The sequence below is a fragment of the Lonchura striata genome, chromosome 5 (assembly GCF_046129695.1).
Source record: "Lonchura striata isolate bLonStr1 chromosome 5, bLonStr1.mat, whole genome shotgun sequence".
NCBI lineage: Eukaryota > Metazoa > Chordata > Aves > Passeriformes > Estrildidae > Lonchura > Lonchura striata.
The window spans coordinates 20,067,880-20,091,397 of NC_134607.1; the positions used below are offsets into that span (position 1 = coordinate 20,067,880).

Here is a 23,518-nt window from a genome sequence, read left to right on the forward strand (position 1 = left end):
ACTTTGATGCATTACATGGAAACGCTTCTCTTTGTCTAGTGCTTTTCATAGAATGCCTTTTTGTCGTGTTTGCAGTTTGGACTTAAAAGAGAAAAATAAATTTAAATCTTCCTTTACATTAGGAAGACTAGAAAATGGTCACTGCATATTAAATCTGCTAAAAGGAAAAATGGAGAAAATCTAGAGAAAGTAAGCAAAAGATAGTGTAAAACCTTCCTTAATGAACAATGGAATTTGTTTCTGATAAAAGGAACTCCAGGCCAAACCTAAATAATCGACCCCATTGCAAATGCCTAACTAATTACTGGTTTATACTTGAGGTAAAATCTTTGGCTTTTGCAAAGTAGAAATGAAAAAAACTGATGACTTTGCATGTTTCTGTCACAATTAACTGGAAATGAACACTCATACCTTCTGGGTTTGTTGGGTGGGGGTTTGTTTGCTTGTTTGTTTTGTTTGGGGTTGTCTGTTTGTGGGGTTTGGCTCTTTTGAGGGGGCAGGGGGCAAGTGTGGGAGGAGATGGAAGTGAGAGGGTTTCTTTTAGCTTAAAGTATGTTTTACTCCACTTGCTTCTCAGCTTTGGATTCAGTGTTCAGGGCTGTTTTCAAGACCCCTCCCCCTAACTCATCAGAAGAACAGATAGAAGGGGGAGAATATTCTTTTACACGTGAAGATGGTATTAACATCAGTATAATGATCTTCAGTTTAGCAAAAAGAAAACTAATAGCAAAGTGGTATTTGAATGCATCAGGAGAACAAACAGAACTGTTACCACCGCAGAAAGGTGAATGGTATATTGCAAAGAAAACATTTCCATTCAGCACTGTGCTTTCAACACCTGTGCAGCTCAGAGCCCGTGCATAGCCCCGGTTAGGGAGCTGAGCCGTGTGCTTCGCCTTGGGAAACTCGCTCGGGGCTCAGCCGAGCCGCAGCCGCTCGCAGCCCGGCTCCCCACAGCCCCAGCTGTCCCAAAGCCGATGCTCGCTCGGGCACAGCAGAGCCCTTTTGTTCTGTAGCTCGCAGCTCCTCTGCATTCCTCCCACGTACGGGCTCGCATCTCACCGCCTGCTGCTGCTCCCGACCGCCGAAAGGTAGATGCACCTCCGGAGGGCCGACCGCGGGGCAAGGACCTTTTGATTCCACCGACAAACGAGCAGTGTTAGTTAATGCGGAAAACTCAGCAGTCGCGGGTTGGCAAGCGAAAGAAGCCGCTTTCATTCCTGTCAGGCCAGGTGGCAGTGCCTGCCCCGGGATGGCTCCGTGCGCCTCGAGCTGTGTTCGCGCCGCTGACCGAATGAACAGCTCCGGCCGGGACAGCGCGGCACGGCCAAACGCGGCGGCAGGGACCGGCTGCAGCGTAACCTGCGGAGCGAGGGGCACCTGCACGGAGGCACTCAGGGTTAGCGGAGCACGGGCACCGCTGGGAGCGCGAGAGGAGAATTTCCCTGCACGGACGGGGCGCCGGGCAGAGCCAGGCAGGGACGGATGCTGTTCCTGCCGGCGGACCCCGCGCCCCTGAAGAGGGCGAGAGTGACCCAGAGACGGCCAAGTTCACGGGCAGCAGCCGCTGGGACGGCGGCCGCCGGACGCCCCCGGGGCGCGGCCCGCAGCCCCCCGGGGCCGCCGCCTCGTCCCCGCCCGCCGCCGGGCGGGACCATCTCTGCCCTTGGCGAGGGGGGGGGGCGCGCTCCGCCCCGGCTCCCCGCCTGGCCCGCCTCCCCCCCGCGCGCGCAGAGCGCCCCTCCGCCTGGCGCGGCGCGTGGTCACGCCCAGCGCGGCATTAACGCCCCCCGGCGCGGGGCGCGGGCGCCCGGGCATCCTCCGGCGGCGGCTCCTCGGCGCGGGGCGGGCGCGGAGCGGCTCCCAGCGCCAGCCCTGCGCGCTCCGCCGCCCTCTCTGCGCCGCCGGACAACGCCATGAAGCCGGCGGTGCTGGAAGTAATGAGGATGAACCGGGTGTGCAGGATGGTCCTGGTCACTTCCGTGGGCTCCTTCATCCTCGTCATCTTCTATTTCCAAAGTATGTTGCACCCAGGTAGGGCACCGCAACCGCACCGACATCACCGGCCCCGCCGAGCGCAGCGCCCTCCCCGTTCTCCGCCGGCGCAGGTGGCGGCCGCCCCGGGAGCCCTCGCCGGCTGCCCCCGGCTCCAGCTCTCGGCTCCCGGCGCCGCTGCGGCAGGCGCGGGGCTCGGCGGCGGCGGGCGCAGCGGCCGCGGGAAGGTCGCCTCGCCCCCCCGCAGGAAACTTCCCGCGGGAGGGAGGAAAGTTGGTTTGGTTAAGAATTTTGTTATTTTCCGCTTTATATCGTACGTGTGGTGAAGGGAGACGGGAGGCGACAGCGGCTGGCGAGCGCGGCGTGGCTGAGGGGCGCCGGGAGCTGCCCGGTCCCCGCGGGTCCCTCTCGCCGGGAGCGGCACCCCGGCTCCCCTCTCCCGTCAGGGGTCGCGGGCCTGGGTCTTCCCAGCTTTTCGATTTTGGAAGCGTCAGGGACACCGCATCAGGGACACCGGGGCAAGGGCACCCGCCGCCGCCGGCGGCAGCTCCGCGTCGGCTCGCCCGAGTTGTCCGGAGCGGCGGCGGCGGCTGCCCTGCCCGGGCCATCCCTGCCCGGGCCATCCCTGCCCGGGCCATCCCTGCCCGGGCCATCCCTGCCCGCGGCGCTGCTGCCCGGTCCTGCCGTGTCCCGGTGCCCGGGAGGCCGAGGAGCTCCGGGTGGAGCCGCTGGCTGCGCACGGGTGACCGCAGGGATGCAGGCTACGGAGCGTCGTGCAGGGATCCACGCTCTCGGGTACCTAATGCCACTTCAGCTTTTCGGTTTCCCTCATCCTAGGGATGGACCTGTACCGGGGGCAGCAGATGTTGGCTCCCGGGGAAGTCTCACGTAGATCAGCTACTGATTCACAAAAAGGTGGGCTTGGGCTATGAAAACTTCATGCGGTGTCAGCTCTGTGCACAGACCCCTCGTGGATGCTTTGTGCAGCTTGGTGAAATTTGTCCAGCATGGCAAAAAAAAAAAAAAAGATGTATCTGTCTCACTTTTTCCCAATTCTGCCTGAGAAATGATGTGGGAATTGCACTTGCAGTGTCTTTTTGGAGGGATCTAACAGCTGAGCAGAGGAGCGAGGCTGGTAAGAGGGAGTGATACCTTGTAGTGGGCCAACAGCTGTGGCTGGTAGGCTGGGATGCTCCTCAGCAGGCGAGTCTTCCCAGCTGTACCTGTCTGCTACCAGCGTCCTGGCTATAGGCATATAGCTGTAGCTGATAAGGGAATTGCAGTCTAGTAAAAAGAAAAAGAGTCGATCTGAATAGATCCTTTCTTTCCCTGTTTGTGGCTCCTATAGTTGCTATGCATGTATGTGGCACTTAGAGACATACTTTAGTGGTGGACTTGGCAGTGCTGGGCTAGTGGTTGGACTCAGTCTCAGAGGTCTTTTCCAACCTAAATGATTCTCTGAGAAGTGATTTTTCCTTAAAGTTTTTGGAGAGTTTTTCATCAAACGGTAGAGGCTTGGTACACCGATAGAATTAGGAATCAGTAGATCTGCTGTTCTGTGGTGAAGCCAAGTCCTGTTTGGTGTTTTTCTATCAGCTGCCTGCTCCTCCAGAGTTGGTATAATTTACTTGATGAATGTGTTCTTGTATGGTGCCCATCTGTGTTAATACCTGCCAACTTCTTGGAAAAATTAGCATATTTATTCTCTTTCCTGCTGTGTCTGCCCCATGCTTACTAGTTTCACAAGGAGTACTCAGTCCTTAGCAGACCTGGAGAAGGCTTTATTTCTGGTCTTCAAGGCACCATGCAGAATTATGGGTTGTAACCAATTTAATCAAAGTGTGATATTGTAATTGGTGGAGTTTCACAGATAATATAGTTTGCACACATATTCAGAAAATTTGGCCAAGACTTATTATTTCCCCTTGTTTCAGATGAATTATACTGCTGGAACACAAGCTTAGCATGCAGTAGGTGAAAGATTAGGCTAAATATTCCTCTGTGAATTTCTGAATATAGAAAAATCATCTTTTAAGAATTTTCAATATGCCCTATAGTTAACTGTTGGAGATTATGGCTTTACGTTCATTGTATTGTGAGGCTATAAATAGGCTGAGATTTTAGTACAGTTCAAAGGATTTAGCATAAACTCTGAGGAGAGAATGCAATGCTGTGAAATCACTGGGAGGATAATGTGCACCCATTTTCTGTGTGACACATATTTAGGTTGTTAGTGTGAGTGGAAATAAATAGATCACAACCTTTATTGTGCCTTTTTCATTTTAACTTACTCTGTGGGTGATTTTTTTGGTGGGTTTTTTTTTTTTTTTTTTTTTTTTTTTTTTTTTTTTTTTTTTTTTTTTGTGGGCTGTTTCCATAACAGTAACTGCTGGGAAGCTCTCAAGCTCTACTCAAGTCCTGCACAGAGTTCCCCGTTTGGGTTTGGAAGGCTCAGACAGCTGCTTTCCCAGGTGTCTCTTATGCCATTGTACTTGTTACCATCCTTGTAATGCAAGTGATAGATTAATGTAGAGTTCCTGAAGGGTTAGGAGGGAAGGAGGTGGTAGATCTGTGAATGTGGCATACATTGGGTAGCGGATCATTTTTAGGAATTAATTTTTTGTAACATGTGCTTCTAATGTTTCTTGTGTGTCAGAATTCACTGGAGCCAGATCATGGGCAGAGTGTATGTCAGGACTGGAAGTGTTAAGAGCTTTCAAAATCTTGGTTAATGTCCTTTTTGTTGTTGGAGGGTGTTCTAAATTCTAGTTGGTCCCCACTGAAGCATATCTTTGGGTGGCTGCAGGAGGGAGCTGTCTCTCATCTCTGGCTTGCCATTGTCACTGTTGTTGGTAGCTTACCGTGCTCTCTGCAGAGGCACTTTGCAATCCGAATTAGATGAAAAATGCCCACCCAAACCTTTTGGAGAGAAAATAATGTTTTCAGATAAGTCCTCAATGAGAAATGTCAGGTCCTTACTGTCAGTTTCTTGAGTCCCAGAGTTCTCTCCGTGAATTTCAGGAGGCTGCTTACAAAGCTTTCTTGTCTGTTTCAGGTGAAAGTGAAGGTGAAAGATGCTAGAAGGCCACCAGATGATGAGTCCAACCCCCCTGGGTTTTAAATCTTTATCTGTTAGAGGGGATTTTCCATTTTAGGAGATCTGAATATGGAACTCTTTTACAAGTGTAAGACACAAATTTCTGCTGATAGCTTTTTTTTTTTTTTTTTTTCCCCTTTGGGGTGAAAAAATAAGAAAGCTACATAGTTAACAGAGACCTTGTTTAAAAAAGACAAGCAGAAAACCCAAACAACACAAACACACCCAGTGCCTGAAGCTGGGAAGATGAGCTTAGCCTAATCTTTGCAAAAGAATATGATGTATCCCTTGTGCCGTATCTTAAATACCACCACATTCATGCTGGAAGGAAATCAGGTGGTTTTCACTGTTTCTTCTCTTTTTGGCTGCGTTCCCATTCTTTGTTGGGAAGCCAGCTGTAAATGTGCTGTTTGGTTATTGCACCTTTGCATTGTGTGAGTTTTGTCAGAGATTGCTGAAGGGCTGGGAACCCACCCTCCCAAGTCAAGTTCCCCAGCCAGTTGTTGTTGAGGGAAGGTGAATTGTGCAGCTCTCCAGTGCTCAGGACCACTGTAAAGAAAACTCTGCAGATGATCCTGGCTGTTGTGGCTTGTCTGAGGCTGTGTTTGTTCCTGAGGGAAGAAGTGATAGAGGGGACTTTGATGTGTTTTCCCATTGTCTGTCTAGCCTTTTCTGAAAAAAGCCATGCTACACTGTTAGCTATAGCTGGAGATATAGCAATATATAGCTGATTTTTCCTGTCTCTTTTACTCAAAATATTTTTCCCCTTCAGTCTCCTGCCATGTGCTATCTAGTTAACTGAGTGCAGGCTTATTATTGCTCCATGCTCCTGGAACTTCTGTCTGCGTGAAATAGGTCAGTCTTGGGGTTTTATGTGACAGCCCAACATGGTTTTATCTGCTGCATTTCCCGTGAAATCAGTTTGCTCACTGGTCTTTAGCCTGCCTACACGTTCACAGATGTGTTTACTTTGTTCTGTAGGCTTCCCAGCTGCAGTGAGTGGGGGACTGTGACTCACCCAGTGGAGGCAGGAGCTGCTCTGCCGGGCTGGGGGTCACACTGGTGGTGTGTTAGGATCCCCCAAGCTGTAAAATTCCTCACAGAGGCAGGATGATTAATACTATCTTTATCTTACCTCAGACAGGTTTATGAAATTGACTTATTCTAAACCCGATTCTCTTCCCACACCTCCCACTTGCATTTTTTTTGCTGCATTTTCCATGTCCTGTTTTAGGCTTGCACTGCTCTCCCCTGGATGCTGATGAAGGTCAGACTTGCCTCATTCCATGATCATCTCAGTTACATATGCAACACGGAATGGCTGATAGCTGATGTCTGCCTTTGCTCAAATATCAGAACAACTCAGACCACAGGAGGTTTTTTCCTCATGTCTGAAGACAAGTTCACCATTGGTTTTGATGGCAGATTCTGTTTGAAAATCAATGCAGCAGTCTCCCATCTTGCAATTGATCCTTGCTTTCTCTCTTGCTTACAAAGGAGAATGAGATCTGCAAGGCAGTTGGGTGTGTGGCATTCCTTTGATGGACCCTGTATACTGGTTTTAAATTATTCTGTTTGCGATACAGAGAAAATTGACAGCCACAAGAAACTGGCCCTCATTTAATTGCATGCAATGAAATCCATCCTCCAGAAACCCTGCTGTGTGCTGTAGCTGTTTGTTGGTGTCCCCAGAAAAGCTTTTCATAGATTTCCATGGAACTGTCATCAGTGTGAGCAAACCTGCTCTGGCCACTCTTCTCAAAGAGACTGTTGGTATGGAACTGCTTTGAGTTGAGAGTTAAGCTGCTCTTTCTATCTTGTGAAAATCTTCCTGGTTAGTGAATATTAACCTTATTAGAATAACAGCTTTTTCCATTGCAGTCCAAGTGAGTGTAGGTTTTTGCAACAACTGCTTGCTGAACTGAAGAAATAAAAATATGTAGTCATGCCTTACTACATTTTAACTTACCAGAATATTTATTACTTCACTATTACATTTTCTACTGTGTAGGTTTCTATAAGTTGTTTTTTATTTTTATTATTGTGTATCAATATTGGGAAAGTGTGTCCTAACTTTCAGAGCACTAACACTCTATTCACAGATATAAAGTGTCATGACTTAGCTTAAGTAACTTTTTCAGAGATAAAGTCAGTGTGCACGGAAACTTTGTCTTGAACTTAGTGAAATAGCATATAGAGCTGAAATGCTCCATGTTTTTTATGAACAAATTTATACCATTGATTGGGTGCAACTAGTATGTCATTTTTATTTCATATTCAGAAATATGAGCATCTTTCTGAATTCTAAAATTGCTTCCATTACTTTTCAGAAGTGGCAGGTAGTTTATCTTGTACTGTACCATATAATTAACTCTAAAAGTGATTCAGACAATTGGAAGAAATTAGATTCATGTTACTTTTTCCAAAGCCAGCATTACTGTATTTTGTTTGACTCTGTTGCCAAATGTACTACATCAAATCCTGCCTGACAAAGCTGCTGCAGTTGTCCTTGTGTGAATGTCATTCTAGCACAATTTTTTCCTCTCAAGCCTTTTGGGCTGATGCATATGTATTATGTATCACCTCTGAGTTGATCCTGAGGGACTTAAGGACTGGGATGGCAGACAAAATGATTTGAATCTGATGGTTTTTCTTTCTGATTGTTTGTGCTGTTCAAAGCAAACGTTTGAGTTCTGTGTGTGACTTGTTGAAGTGTCAACATACATAAAATGAAGCATAAGATGCATGGATGAGGGACCCAGTTGAAATCAATGAAAAGAGGAGTTTTCCCTTCACATTAAAGGAATGAGATTAAGTTCAGGAATTATGTACTTGTGTAGACCTGGGGTGGGTTATTTAGATTCAGCATCCACCTACTATCTTACAAGGATAACATTTCAAAGCATGTTTGTGTTTTGTTGTATGTTCCTGTTCCCTGTAGCTCATTCAGAGCTTCGTGGATGAGATATTTGTGCATTCAGTCACAATTCCAACTGAGTTCAGTTGATTCTTCATTATTTGCGTTTCAGTACCCAGGTTATAGATATTGTCCTCTTGTTGTGGGCAGAATGCTTGCATGTGACAAAGTGGGGTTTCTGGCACAAGTCTTGTGCTCTTAACTAGAAGGTGAGACCACCAGAGACTACTGCAAACAGTGAAAGAATTCAGTTCCTAATTATCTTCAGTTAATGCCTCCAGACACAGGGATTTTCTTGGATTTCGATTTTGTGAATTTAATCAGCAAAGGATGCAGCATGTTCCCCCTTTCATGTAATTTCTTGGCACCTGAAACTAAAGTTTCATGGATAAACCAAAATTTTACCACATTATGCTTGGACTCTGGGTCGCTTTTCTGGTGTAATACTTTCATCCTCCACTTTTCATTTAATGCTGATCAATGAATGTGGTTTGTTTTCTTGCCCTCTCCACATGCTCCTTTATAAGGAGTTAGCTGTTGGGGAAATTGTCTGGAATAGATCCATTCCCTTCTGTGAAACTGAAATTGTAGGTTTCCATATGAATAGCCTCTGTTGGATTTCAACTCCCTCCCCAGTGAACTCTGGGGATGTCACAACCCCTGTAGCACCACTAGGAATTACCTAATGAAGGCAACATGTGCACACATTAGGAATGATGAATAAAGGAATGAGGGTGCTGACTATCCCGTGGCAGTGTGCATCCTCTGCTCTGCCCTTTCTGTGATGTCTGATCCCTGCAGGCTGGCGGGGAGCCTCTCGGACAGATCATGGGAACTGCAGGAATGTCTCTGGGAGCTCTGTGTTTTACTGGTTCCACTTTAGGAACTCAGATTGAAAAGCTCTGCGGCAGCAAGCCTCAGAGAGCCACAGTGGATGACAGGACTCTCGTTTCTGTGATATGCTAACAGGACTTTGGGTAACAGCATGGTATAAGTAGGTGCAGCACAAGCATTTGTTAATTTGCAGCAAGGAAGCTTTGTGTCCATGGGATACAAGGAAGGCTTCCTTGTATAAAGAAAATTCACTGCCGTATGCATTTAACATTTAAATATCCGGTGTTTTCAGGGTTATTTTAAAATAGTAATGCTTTTTTGGTTGCTTTTTACACTGTGCCCAGAGTTGGCAATGAAAGCAGATGACAGCTTTCCTTTTGGTCATATTAATTTTACACATTAGAGATGAGGTCCTGAATGAGGCATTAACATTTAGGTTACAAGCATCAGAAGGGGATGCTATTTAAAAGAAATAAAATTAGATGGCTGCCACTGGAACATTTGAAGGAAAATGTTCATTAGAACACACTGACTGACACTGAGGCTAGATTTGGAAACTGAGTATTTAATGTCTTTTCCCTTGACAAATTTGAATCTGTGCATTGAAAAAGCTGAGTATGAGCACTTATAAAATGCTGACTGGAAAAAAAGAGGGCTATGCACACAAATGTGTGTGAATGCACACCCATCTTCCCACCCTTTACAAAATCTGTAGTTGGTGGCCCAGCTAATCCAAATGCAGTGATTTCTGAAGTGCAAACCTTTTTCTCCTAACAAGGCTGCTGTAAGGAGTATGAAGTTCTTTGATATTAAAAAAAAATCCCAGAAGTGCCATGTGCTCCACATAGGTGCCTTTGTTATTTTACTAAGTGAAATGAGTGGTAATTGTGGTTTCTCATTTCTGCTACTCTTTCTCAACTTACACATTTGGAAACATCCAGGTTGAGAGAGGAATGATTTTTTAAATTCTTTGAAGAGTGTAGGAGCAAGGATTTTTATAGTTTGTCAGAGTATCAATTTAAACAGTAAGAGTGTCTCTTCAAGGTAGCCTTCATCATGTTTGTGCCAGGCTGTAGACACTGAGGGATGACTTTGCTCTATTACTATCAATCACTGCTGTGATGGCTTCACACTCCTATGAAAAAACGTAAAAGAAAGTGCTGGGGGAAATGGAAAATACAAACAATGCAATTGAGCAGAATTTCTCACAGCACTGTGATTCTGGGGGTTTGGGAGATGGTAGCTGTATCCAGCACATGTCATGGAGGTAGGTGGACTGCACCGTGTGAAATGCTCACATCCTCTAAGTGTTGTCTGCTCTTCCTTTGGCAGGGAGAGGCAGCCCTGGTTTCAAGGATGTGAGTAAAGTGATCGATGTGTGGTTTTGCAGGATCAGGCCCCTCTTTCTCTCTCTTCTCCAGGAGGTAAATGAGCAGGCTCTCATCCTCAGCTGTGCTCAATCTGCAGAGGAACTGCTGCTGCTGCTTTGAGCGTTGTCTCAGGCTGAAAGATGCCCTCCTTACTCATCTTAATATCAAAAGATTGTCTCTTTTTATGTGATTTGGCTGAGTGGTAGGAAACATAGATTTTTAATTGCAAAGTGCACATATATAATCTACAAGGAATAAAAGGCTTTGTTGGGTTTCAATCCACTTCTTGAACACATTGTACTCTGTAAAAACCAGAGAACTGTGGAATTCTTTTTTTTCTCCCCTTTATTCATTTTTAAGACATGGGCACTCAAGATACATTTTGTAGATGATATAAAGGTGGGCTTCAGGACCCTTAGAGTAATACCTTCTGAGTTCATTTAATAAATGACATTGTAGCTAGTTTTTTCACACTTTTTTTTTGGCTGATAAATGATTGTATTAAGGAATCAAAAACTTTAAAATTGATAGCTGGTAGGGATTTTGAATTAGGCAAGGTATACATATAATTAATACGGTGACTGTAAGTGGATCTCATGGATGAACTTTACTGTAATACCTTGTCTTAAAACAAAGAGCTTTAGGTAGTTAAAATCCTTTTAAAGACTATTTGCATTATAGTGCTTTAAAGCTGATTGGTATGCAGGCAGAGCAAAAGTGTCTGCATTATCAGAAGTGACCTGATACATAGCAGCACATTCTGCACCCATACTGGTGGGTACCAGGAGCCGAATATGTCCTTCTAGTAATCTGTATTTTTACAGATTACTGTGTTGGAAGACTGTGTTGGAAGTGGTAGCAGGAAATTCATAGTAACTGAGGAGGAGGGCCTTAACACTTTTTAAACACTTGGTGATAAATAAAATGTGTCAGTTGGGGTCATAAATACAAAATTATAAAGCCTGTCTTGATTGTGTATTTTGGTCTTGATTAACTTCTAAAATACCTTTGAGTTTCCAGATGGTGATGAGCATTTTATCTTTAGAATTAAGCACGTGTATGTGTGCACGTAATTATGAAGTTGAAGTAATTGCTAATCATTGGGGTAATACACCAGAGTGTGATGGACTGCAAGGGTGACTGTGGACACCTGCACTCCCAGGCATTGCAGTATCCCATTTGCTGGATTTATTAACTGTGACAGGATCAGTCAGCTGGGCATTGTGCAGAGTTCCTGCCACCATGGCACTGGCAATCCTGTGAACTGTGCCAGATAATCTCTGCCTTTCCACACTCCTCCTCTTCCCAAACCAATCTTACTTGTTATTTGTGGCAAGGCTCGGGAAGCTCAGATAGAGTGAACATGGCGCACTGCTAGGCTCTTGGGTTTGGGGTTTTGTTCTGGGCAAGCCATAAGATTTTACCTTTTTTTTTTTTTTTTTTTTTTTTTTTTTTTTTTTTTTTTTTTTCTCCTGAAAGGTGTACACTCAGTGGTTTCAATTTGCTGGTGGGTGGATGGCACAAGGTCTGCATGATGGGCTGGGGCGACTGCTTTTAGTGGCTGCTTTTCAGTTGATTTTAGTAAGTACTGGGTCAGGTCTACTGTGCTAGAACAGAGGATTTTGAGTTGCACAAAGGGCATACATTCCCCTTGGATGTAGAAATACAGGATTGCAGGCTTGGGTGGAGGCCTGAACTCTTTCTCCCCTGTAAATCTGGGTCAGTTTGGTTGACTAGGTTAGATCAATTCTGGATCAAAGGTACTGTAATGAAGTGCAGAATTTGTCCCTCTGTGTCTTCCTACAGACCAATATACAGTAGAGAAACAACTTTGCTTGTCTTTTTTCCCACTTATTTGTACTTTCTACAGTCAAGAGAATGGAAGGTTTTTCTCCTATAGAGGTGTGTGCTTGAAGTGTTGAGAGGGGTGCTGCCTATTTTCAATAGCTTCAGTAGAAATTACATTAGCAGACAAGCTGTATGTAACCATCAGCATGCAGAGCATCAATAGGATCAAAGCTTTCTTGTCCTGTAGAGCTTCTCTGTCTCATGCAGAAAAGGCTATTAATATTTCTGGTGCAGTAGCAAAACTGTAATTGCATTAAAGAAAAAAACTGGGAAGAAGTTGGGGCTTCTAGAGCTATTAACTATTTTGAGATAAAACTTGTTTGAGATGCTAAAGTAGCTGAAATAGATGATATAAGACAGACGTGATTTAATTAAAATTGCCTTCATATTTGGCTGTCTTGAGCCAGCTTGTGGTTTTTTTTGTGGTTTGTTTTTTGTTTCCTTTTTTCTTTCCTCCCCAGAACACATCAGTGTGCTGGTGAGACTTTCTCCAGTCTGTGCCCATTTCCTGAACACTTTTAAGAAAAACTTCCAGAGCAGAGAAAGGAGAATATTTGCAGAGGATGCAAAACAAAATATATATACAGGGCTATTGTGTCTAAATGATTAGTAATGCCTGAAGTCCATACATCAGTATAATGTCAGTGCCTTACAGCCTCATCCATCTCCAGAGTGCTATAGCCAGCGTGGTAACACAGTACTGTGAGAACTCTTTGTGCAGCTAGAAATGTGTCTCATTCCCCCCAGTGTGCCTGGGCACCAAGGGAAACAGGCCATAATTCTTATATGTCCAAACTAGCTAGGCTTTTTTCCCACTGCCAGTTTTTTTTTTTTTTGGGTTTTTTTTTTTTTTTTTTTTTTTTTTTTTGTAATCTTCAGACCTTTTGCTTGTTTCTGCATTCATTGGGATGTGACCAAGAGATTTATTTCAGGCTCCCATTCCAGCTGTGAGAGGATCTCTTGTCATCAGATTGTACCTCAGCCACTCCTACCTTGCCAGAATGGTTTATGCCTGGTGTACTTTTTTAGTATTTTGGGGGCCTGGAAATACTGCTGAGTGTCAAGTCATGTGTGTTTTAAGTTGGTTAATGGTGAGTCTGTGCTTTCCTGTTGTCTGCTGCAGTTGAAGCTTTCACTGGGAGCAAGTTGGGAGCAGCATTCCTGGGAATCTTGGAGAATTTGGGTCCAAATCTACTGCTGGTGCAGTAATACTTACTTTAATCAGAAAGCTTCAAAATGGTCCATCAAATAGGTCCATGCTTTCTCTTTTCACCCTATAGCTAGGGACACTGAGGCATGGTCAGGAAGGGTATGTGTGTTGGGATTTATTTAATGGTTTCCTGCCAGGCTAGTGGCATATTCATGAATAAAACTGGAGTGGTAAGATGGATTTCTTGAGCTTATATGATCTGAGGTTTGCCATCCCCTATAGGTTTGGAATAGACCATAGTGCAAACTAGATAGGAGGCACAACCCAATTCCCAGCACTCAACCCTAAGTAACACCTCTGCAGCCCCCTCCAGGTGTGCTCTCTGCTTGTGAGGACGATGTTGAGGACAGTCTTCTGTCCTCTGGAGTGCTCCTAACAGGAAAATGCTCCTGGTGAAGATACATGGGGTTTTGAGAGCTCCTTTTGAGAGCTTCTATACAAAGTGCTGCCTCCATGAGACCAGACTGAGGTGGAGGCCACACATGTACTTAAAGTCTGTTTCTATTTTCTGGAATAGCAAGTCTGACTTACTCTAGATAGTGTTGTGCTTGGGCAGCTTTTGCCAGTGAGTTTTGCTGGATCAATATAGGTGGAAAAAAGGCCTGCCTTTTCCCTTTACATTTTCTTTTCCCTCTCTGTCCAGGCCTGCTAGAGGTTTTGCCAGCAACTCTAAGTTTACTAAAATAAGGAAGGGAAAAAAAAAAAAAACCAAAACGGCATACAATGAAGCTGTATCTTTTCTGTGGTCTTGCTATGTCAGCAGAGCTTTTACATGTTGATCAAGGCTGATGTGCATAATGCATCCTAGGTTTTTATTCATGCACCAATGTTTAACATAGCTGTAAATTAAAATATTGCACCTCTGTAAAGTATATTGTCCTTGAACTTTGCTCATTCTTCTCTTATAGCAGTTTTAAAGTCAAAGACAGGAAAGTATCATCAGCTGTCTCCGTGAGGGGCTGAAGCTGCTGGCTGATGCTCTCCCAGATCCTTCCCTTTTAGACCTCCATGTTCTCTTTGGTGCCTATGGAACATTGTTGATGTTCATTCCTTGAAAAAGAAAACCTTGGTACAGCGTTTCATGAATGTTTGCTCAGAGCAGCCTCAGAGCTCAATCTAGCATTTTTTTCAGTGCCTGTGAAGTTCTGGGGCATTGGAAGTAATGCTTCATGCAGTGCAAGGTGGGGAAATGAAAGCTACTTAACATGTTTGAAAGGGTATTTTTTTACCTCAGTCTTGGAAACAAAACATTTCCCATCTGTCTTGCTGAACATATGTGATTGTTTCCCACAAGTGTACAGGACTAAGAGCTGCAGTGAGGCATTTTGAAGAGATGGACTTCTTGTCATCGCTGCAAAGCATCTAGGAATGCTTTTCTTCCTGCCTTTTCTCTCCCCTGCTGACGTCTAAGTTTCTATGTCCCCCTCATAGTCAAGCAAGCATAGTAAGAAATATATCTGTGTCTGAAGTTCTGGTGTTTGTTTGCCTCTTGCTCATCTGTCAGATTAATTTTGTATTGAATTATGAAAAATGTTGCTCTGTCACAAGTTGTGGCTGGTAGTAGATTGCTTGCACACTACATCTGTTCAAATGTTCAGGAGAGAGACCACTTTAAAATTTCAATTATAGCCTAAAAATACATGTGATCTCCTTTTTTTTCACATTTGACTCCCTCACTGGAAATAGCAGGGTTCTGTCATGTTTGTCATGTTTTATAGCTGCAGGCAGTTTTAAGCACAATGTAGTTATGTAGCAAACTGGAAAAATGTGCTCCCATCTTCGTCAAGTGAGGGCATGTGGGAATGGTGCTATGGCCACATCAAATACTGCACTCATGGAAATTACAGGAGCTGGGCTTTGAGCAGACAACCAGTGTTTACTTGCTTAATTTATGTAATAGCCCTTTCAGCTCCCATCCGTTCCTGTGCCCTTTGGCAAATGGGTTTGCAGTTTTCTGACATGTGAAAACGTTGTCAAGTTCAGGGAATAAGACTCGGATTTTATTTAATTGCTGCTTTCTTTGTTGTAATTTGGCCCTTGGGAAGAAAAGGTTGATCCAAGGAAGCAGGGAAGCTTTGTCTTCCCAAGCTGCCAATAATCTGTGAGTACAACTCAAGGCTGAGAGGTCAAAATTGCAAGTTGAGCACTTGGCCCCAAATGTGCCTCACTTTCTCATATGTGAGCAAGGCAGTGGCAAGGGCGTTGTGCTATAAATGAACATGATCTGAGAACCCCCCCCTCATGGCTAAAGTGTGACACTTCTTGTGAAGGGTGTTGATCCAGAACAGAGGGTGCAAAGATGAGTTCCTGTTCAAGTGGACCAAAGCAATTGGCTGTCAGCAAGAAGGGGTTGTTTCCTACCTTGCTTTTATCTCTGTTCTTGCTCTTCTGCAGTGCCAGGGCATGCTCCACCTCTGTGGCTCACCTGAAGCATGGTGTTGTGGCAGGCACAAAGCAGACCAGAAGTTGAGGGCAGGAGTCTGATGGGCCTGACGTGCAGTGGCAACAGGGATGTGTGTTACAGAGCTTCTCTGAATGGGTACACTTTAACATAGGTAGGGGGTATCACCAGCACAATGGAAAAGCAAATTACTGCTGAAAACAATTGCTGGTTACCAAAACTGATAGTTCTGACTCATTTATTAGAACTCAAGTGTGAGCCTGTGCCTGACCCCAGTTATCAACTCACTTCTGCAATTTCTTTGAAATGGGTTTGTGTCATATATAGGCTACATGGCAGCTCCAAGGTATGGGTGGAGAAAACACTCACCTTTTCATTACTGCTGGAGTAAGGATATGTACAGCCATGTCTGTACATGGTAAGCCAAGCATAGGCTGTCTGTAGCTTCCCACTTGTGTTCTTCCCTGCATATCTTGAAATGCCTTCTACCAGCACTGTGAGTTTGTGCTCTGTAAGCTGGTCCTGTGGCCTCCTTCCTGGGACAGGCAGTGTCCTGCTTTGCAGGGCACTGGGCTGGGCTGCCTCTGTGAGCAGCGTGCTCTCATGACATCTGTGTTGGGATGAGCTGTGCCCCAGCACTGTTCTTGTGTGTGTTGGGAGACTAGGTTGTAGTACACTGGCCTAATCAGTAAAACTAACCTCCTTCCTAGCATATGCCCATACTTCAGGAAGTGGTTGGAGGAGCTGTGAGTTCAACCCACTAAGCTTCAGGCTTACTACTGAATGACCATGTCTTTGGGCAATGTCAGAGGAACAAGGACAAGCATGGTGGGAAGGAAGGGGTAGTGCTGGTGATGGAGGTGCAACTCTAGGAAGGTTGGTCACGGCAATTGAGATCTCCTGGTTTCCCCAGGGTCCTGGCAGTAGGCTTGCTAGCTTATGATCTACTAACTTACCAACTCCTGAAGAAGCTCTTCTGACAGCCCTCACAGATGGCCTTGTGCTGCAGAGGGGCCCAGAGACAAGTGGTGGGCAGTGAGAAGAATTTGCTGTGCCCATTGCTCCACCACCATGGTCGTAAGGGTTTCATGTTTTGTGTAATGGGTTACAGAGTAACCTTGGCTCTTAGACTGGATGCTAAATATGAGTATACTTTCAGGGCAGAAAGTATACTAGGAGGAACAATCCCTTCTAGGGGAATCTATTTCATCAGGAATATTTATTCAAAGGAAAGCCAGTAAATTCCCACTAAACGGATCCACATAGCCTGGCACGTGTTCACAGAAGGGCAGAACTGGCTTTCCAAGTGTGTGATCCCTGGCCGAGCTGGCTGGTGACATGCAAGAATATTGAAGGTCATGGTTTTTGTTGCTTCCTCTTCTTCTGCCTGCTGGTGCTTTTGTCTCACTCTAGCGGTGCTGGCATGCAAATTACTCCCTGCTATTCCATGCTGGGCCAGTCCTTACAATTCATGTTGGTGCACCTCTTGAGCTGGAACTGCTGGGGAAGCAGGCAGAAGCTGATCAAAGCACACGTCTAATTGGATTTTTAGATCTTTTGCTTTAAAAAATGTGGGATTTTCAAGTACTCCCATTAGTGGGTATTAGTACATGAGGAGAAATATGTCACCAGGTAGGGTTTTTTTGAGTCAGAATTTCAGTATAATTATAAAGAGATTACTGAACTTAATATTGTTAAAAGAAGTGCTTTCATGAAATAAAGAACACCACTGGAACCTCTGGGTGCATGTAGGAAATGTGTTGAGCCTTTGCCTGCAGCTTGGTGTTAAGGCAAGAGAAGATTTTTTTGTAAGTATGGAAAAAGGGAGCTGCTGCACACTGGGGCTTCTTACTCTGCTCTGTAGAAGGTTCTTCTGGAGGGAGGGAATTGTACTTCTGAAGGAGTGAGCAGAAGAAACATATGTGGATTCAGCTGAGAAGTGTCAACCTAGCTAGCAACAGATTCTGCAGTTTGTATTGGAATAATAAACTGATAAGTAAAGTTTTAATTATTAATTTACATTTTTATCCTTCTACCATGTATCCTAGTTAATCTGCAAATGGATGTTCTTTTGCAGTGTTGCCGTGCTTTTCATTCTGACAGTCACCACCTTAGGGCTGGGTTATCAGTGCTAACCCATACTTCAAATTAAATTGGGAGGTAACAGAGAGAGCAGTTTACCTTCAGCACTAAGGACAAGTTCCCCTAATTCTCAATCATGTGTCACTCAATTCCACTGCGACAGGAATATATTAATCCTTTCTTATGAGCCATTTAGTATGCCACTTTCTGCTGCTAAGGCTTGCATTTTTATGATGCATTATTGATTAATATTGTTAAGGGTTTGTGTTTCACAGCACACTGGTTATTCTTAGCTGTGATTTCTATCTTGTACTTGACTGCTTTTGCTTTTCCCAAAATACGTTATTCAGGGGCAATACCTCTGGAGGAGGAAGGTATTTCCACCTGTGCACAGGACTGACTGGGAAGCACAAGTAATTAGTTGATAGGATGGCCAAGAATGCTTGCAAGCTGTATGAGAGTTTGTTAGGACTTTTCTAGCAAGACCGACAGTGGATTTGTTTGGTACTTTTATTCTGATCCTTCCATGCTTGCTGAAGAACTGCAATGGCAGAAGCAGTGATGCTGCTTGGCTTTCCCAGGATCTACTACAGTGCTGGAAGTATGGGTCTTGCCAGTTCTCCTTGAAGGAAGGCAAGAAGAGAAAACAGATACAACACTGACATGAAAAACAAATTAATCTTGTTTTATCTTCATATATCGGCAGCAAAAAAAAAAAAAACAACAACAACAACAAAAAAAAAAAAAAAAAACAAAAAAAAAAAAAAAACAAAAAAAAAACCCCTCCTGATTTACATTAGTCTGGAAGAGACAGATTTTATGGCATCCAAGAGCTCAGTCTTGAACTTGGACTTCCAGTGAAGCCAAACTGTAAATGGAAAGTTTGTTAAGTGATCTGGCAGTAAAAATTTAGATTTGTGGAAGGAGAATTTAAATTTATATCAATTTATACAGTGTTAATCTCTGCAGAGGGGATCTTAATTGCAAGACTGACAATTTGGATCATGTTTGAAATTGATTCAGAGATTGGTCCTTGGTAACTTTGGATCTGTTTCCAGAGCTGACTTGTGAGTGGGATTGAGGATCAAAGCCTAAATGTCACTTTGTTTCAAGCTTGAGTGTCAGACTGAGACGTCTTGCTTTAAAGTGGGGTTTTGTTCCATACTTAAACTTCAAGTGAAAAATTCACCATTGTACTGAAAAGCTTCAGTCTTTGAGGCTTTAAAGACTTATTGAAGATGAAGGTGACGCTGTTTGTGTACTTGTAAGCATTATAAGAAGAGACCTCAGTAAAAATAAAAAAATGCAAGTGGCATAGAGAATTCTGGCAAAAGAGAATTGTTGCTAGGGAGTTAAAAGATGAATGTTTGAAGGCAGTGGCTTTGTCTGTGTTTGAAGTTGTAGCATTTATGAGTAGGGATGTGCTGCCTTCCCTCAGGGAGGGAGGCTGGGCAGGATTTGGTAGCCTTCAGAGAACAGCAGCTTTGGTGGGGGATAGCCACTTGTAGCTTCTGCTGCATCACTGTGTAGAACTAATGTGCTTATGGCTAACAGTGATGAAAAGCCAGTCCAGGGAATGTTTTCAAAAACATGCTTACAGGTATGCCTGTGGCTGTAAGTTACACCTTTAAATCATCCTTACAGGCACAGCTTTCAAAATCAAGTCATTGGCATTCCATCGAATCATCTTCCTGCCTTTCCTCACCTGTGTGAAGTGATACAGTGACAGCTGGGAGGTGAACAGCATGGGGCTGCCAGGAGCTCACCGGTGGAGGGCATAAGGAAATACTGTGAAAAAATCAAGGGTAAAGCAATTGGATGTGCATTTGGAGCAGGAGTCTCTGTCCATTTGTTGAACCCAGTCTGTATTTCTTATGTTAGTTTTCTGTATGTCACCTGATGTGTGTCACCTGCATACAGTTGTCTTTGCCCTGCTCTGCTGCTCCAGCCTCACTGCTCTGGCATCTCTGGCACTTGTGCCTGTTTGATCAGGGAGTTCATCAGAATCATGTTTTTTGGAGGGCTGTGTGTGCCTGTGTATGTCTCAGGCAGTTTTTAGGGAGAGTGATGCTTTGGCCCAGGTGGTCAGTGTGGTGTGAGAGCTGCTGGGGAGGTGTGAGGTCGGGGTAGGTGACACCATGCACAGTCACAGCCAGGACATGTCAGGGTGGCCCTACCTCAGCTCCATCAGAGCTGGAGTTTCAGCATCAGAGTTTCAGCAAGAAACAGATTTACTGTCATCTCTAATAAGTTTATTCCTTCTATTTTCCCTTTCTACTAAGTGATCTGGAGGGGACTGTAACAGAGCCAGTTAAAGACTGGTACAGGGAAGAGGCACGTCTGTTTAGAAATTGCGGAGAATGCAACATTTGGCAATAACGGCTGTGTCTTTTTTGGCAGCACCCAAAGAGCTCAGAATGCATTTTCTCTTCCTTAGCGATGCAAATTTTATGATGGCTTCTGTGTTTTGGAGGTATTCTCAACAAGGATGAGATGATTTAATTACATAAATCCAAGATTTCCTATTTTTTTAAGAAGAACTTATGAAGCTTTAAATGTGAACTGGGTGCTGAACATGTTCTGCTTCTAGGTCACCTCTACATCTCCCTTGGGCACAGAGAGCACTGAAAGGAAGAGGATCTGTGTCGGTCTAAGCTGCTTTAGGGTCTGCTGTCAAGTGAAGGCTTCCTGGGAATGCTCTGTGATGTGGACACAAATGAGATGAGAAAGGGTTTTTTCTTTTCTTTTTATTTAACTTTTTTATTCCAAGCTCAGTGTAAGCTCTCTGACCTCCAACATTCTTCTAACAACATAGTTTTTGGTGGTGCTAGGAAAACTTCATTTTGTTTCAAACTGTTTCTGGTGGCTTTGAACAAGCCCCAGAGTCTTAATTAAACATTTTTGATCAGGCATGACTCCACAGTAAGTCAAATCCTTTGCCTTTGGTGTTTTGTTTTATTTAATCACTGAACTATTTCTCTGTATAGAACACTGCAGCACTCTCATCAACTTCCTTTGTTAGTATTCCATTAAAAATTATTTTAACTGACCTTTTTATGTCTTTATTTAACTTTTCAGCGATCTATTCCTTCCTTTCACTTTTCCTATCTCCTGCTGCAAAATTGCTTGTTTTCAGAGTTTACTTGCTTAAGGAAGTTGGAGTTCTTTTGCTTTACCCAACTGAGATGAAATTGTGTCCCTCAGATGGCTCCCAGTGAAGCAGGGAAAATAAACTTTGTGACTCCCCATTTTTCAGAACGGGGTCCATGGCATTGAGCTATGGGGATTGGTGTTCACTCTGCCTTGTGAAGCTGTTCTTACTTGTCCAAGGGTCAGCCAAAGTGATTTCATGTCCTAGGTCCTCATGCCCTGTCTCCTTCCAGCACCTTTAATTGCTGTCCTCAATGAACAGTTTAATAGTTTCTTGCTTTCACAGCTACTTTGTCTTAGAGAAATTCAGTGAAATGAGAGAGGAGAAAACTTAAAAGCTCTTTCTGTGTGTGTAAGATTGTGGAAAAGCTATTTAAGAAGAAATCAAAAGAAAAGTTTCTCATTATTTTGTCACTGAGCTACAACAGTCTTTTTATAGCATGGTTTTGTAGGATTGCTATCAGCTGCCTGACCTACAGCATCTGAAATTGCCAGTTCTCCATGGGAAAGTTCAAAGTGCTTGGCAGCTCACTTTTGGGCTCTGCCTTCAGCTTTCCCATGTAGTGTAATTAGAATTCAGAGAATTTAATATGTAAAATACTAATGAGTTCTTAGACTGCTAATGTGTATTATTTATTTAATACAAAATCCATCCATCATCCTTCTGAAGTGACAACCAGCCTTCCTCCACAGTGACTCCTGTTTACTCATCTAGCTCTACATATATATATATATATATATATATATGATCACCTGCTGAGTCATCCTGGTCCATGCTGAGCACTTCTCACTTATTTGCCTATTTTGCTTGTAAGTTCTGCCACTTGGTATGGCTGTGGTTATTGTTAGGATCTCAACACAGGGGGAAATCTGTGAGCAAAGTGAGACCTAGTTTGAATCCAATATCTGCAGCCACTTAAGTGCAAGATGCTTCCTGCATGTTTTGTTGTAGATGGGACAGAAGTTGTACATGAACTAGTGGAGTAGCATTTTTCCTGGTGTCAGAACCTTCTCAGCACTGTCTGATGGTAGGCCCAGGAGGCTGTACAAACAGTGGTTTAAACTGCTGAATACTCCCAGGATTGCTGTGTGAGGGCCTCATGCTGGAGATATTTGCCTGCATCATTATATTTTACACTTCTATGCAGTGCAGCCCTGTATATTTGGTTGAGATTGTTGCTAAGGAACTTGAAATGTCTTCTAATTTGATGTGAAATAAATGGTACTGAATGATGAGATGAAGAACTAGAATGTAATCCATGTTCATTTTATCAGTGAATTGTGCATGTGATTTCTATATCTAATAAAAGGGAACAACACTAAAATAGATTTGGCATGTGCTTTATGCTGGCTGAGGGGATGCAGAGCTTTAATGCTAATTTGTGACAATGACTATGAAGCAATGGCAAATGAGGGTGTTCCCTTTATGAACATGTTTTTCCAATATGCTGTGCTTTTCTTGCTGCATCTCATGCTTCATGCAAAGATGTTTAGGAGGTTATTTGAATATGGGTTAGTGCTAATGGGCTGCAAGCTTAATAAGTGTTGTCCCTGCTGTATTTGAGAGTTTCCTGTTCTGTCCTTTCTCTACTTCTGTCCCTGGGTATGTGATCACAGCGACAAATTTTAAGTAATCCATTTTATCCCTCAAGTTTCTTAGTAATTTTGTGATTTCAGGTGTAATTTGGCAATATCCAAGTTCAGTTGCTGGCAAATGTATCAACACAATGTGGGATCTACAGCCTATAATGTCTCCTGTCGCAGGGAAAAGCTGTGTGGTAAGAAGCCGATTCACCACAGAACCTTTGGAGACTTGTGGTGAAAAGCACAATCTTTGGCTGTGTGAGTTGAGCAAATTAAGTGGCTGAGATAAAGTTGTGTAGGTGAAGAGCAAGGTGAGTTCAAAGGTGTGTCAACCAGGTATATGCCCTGAAAGCATTGAATGGTTAAAAAAAACCCCAAACCAACCCTGTTTGTGGTAGGCTTTGCAGTGTGTAATCAAGCACATGACAGATTTCATCAGGGTTTGCTGTAGAACACCAGAAGGGCAATGAAACACCAGTAATAATTAACATCTTCAAGGCTGAATTTTAATGTGAAACATACACAATTAAAATGAATGAATGCTTGAGGGAATGCCTGAGAGAAACCTGTGTTTGTCAAGCAAAGGTTCATTCTTACAGATATGCTGTATATCTCTTGGTAAGTAGATACCAGGTGGGTAGGTGAATCAATGCCCTGATAGTAGTATGTGAAAGAGGTTTAAATTCTGATTTTTAAAAATAATTGACCAGTATTTGAATAAAGAACAAAATTTAGTGAAGCATAACAAAAGAGGTGACTTTTTCCCCCTTCCCTTAGTTAATTATTAATGACTTCCCTAACAGTTACCAAATCATCTGTTCCACTGGATGGAGGGAAACGAAGGAATTTGAGTTGCATACCTCAGGTTGCTGAGTGTATTGAGTGGGGTGGGAGGTCACCTGGCTTTGTGTCCAGTTTCCAGTTAGTGTCAGGGAATTGTTTGCAGAAGACAAGTACTTAACCATGGCTCAAGAAAAGTGAGTTCTTCACTTTGTTCAAAACTTGTATGTGTTGTTTGCACTGAGAGAGG

The 23,518-nt window shown here is 43.8% G+C and overlaps 1 protein-coding gene across 2 annotated transcripts in view; it reads left to right on the forward strand.

Annotated features, from left to right (window-relative positions):
- The first annotated feature begins 1,809 nt into the window (after positions 1–1,809).
- CHST11 (carbohydrate sulfotransferase 11) overlaps positions 1,810–23,518 on the forward strand; it is a 157,796-nt gene continuing 136,087 nt past the window's right edge. The window contains exon 1 of one of the 2 annotated variants that reach the window (XM_021536195.3): positions 1,810–2,034. In XM_021536195.3, the coding sequence (XP_021391870.1) occupies positions 1,917–2,034 (118 nt within the window). In that variant the 5' untranslated portion in view covers positions 1,810–1,916. The remainder of the gene's footprint in view (positions 2,035–23,518) is intronic. The other variant, XM_077783370.1, reaches the window with a different exon arrangement.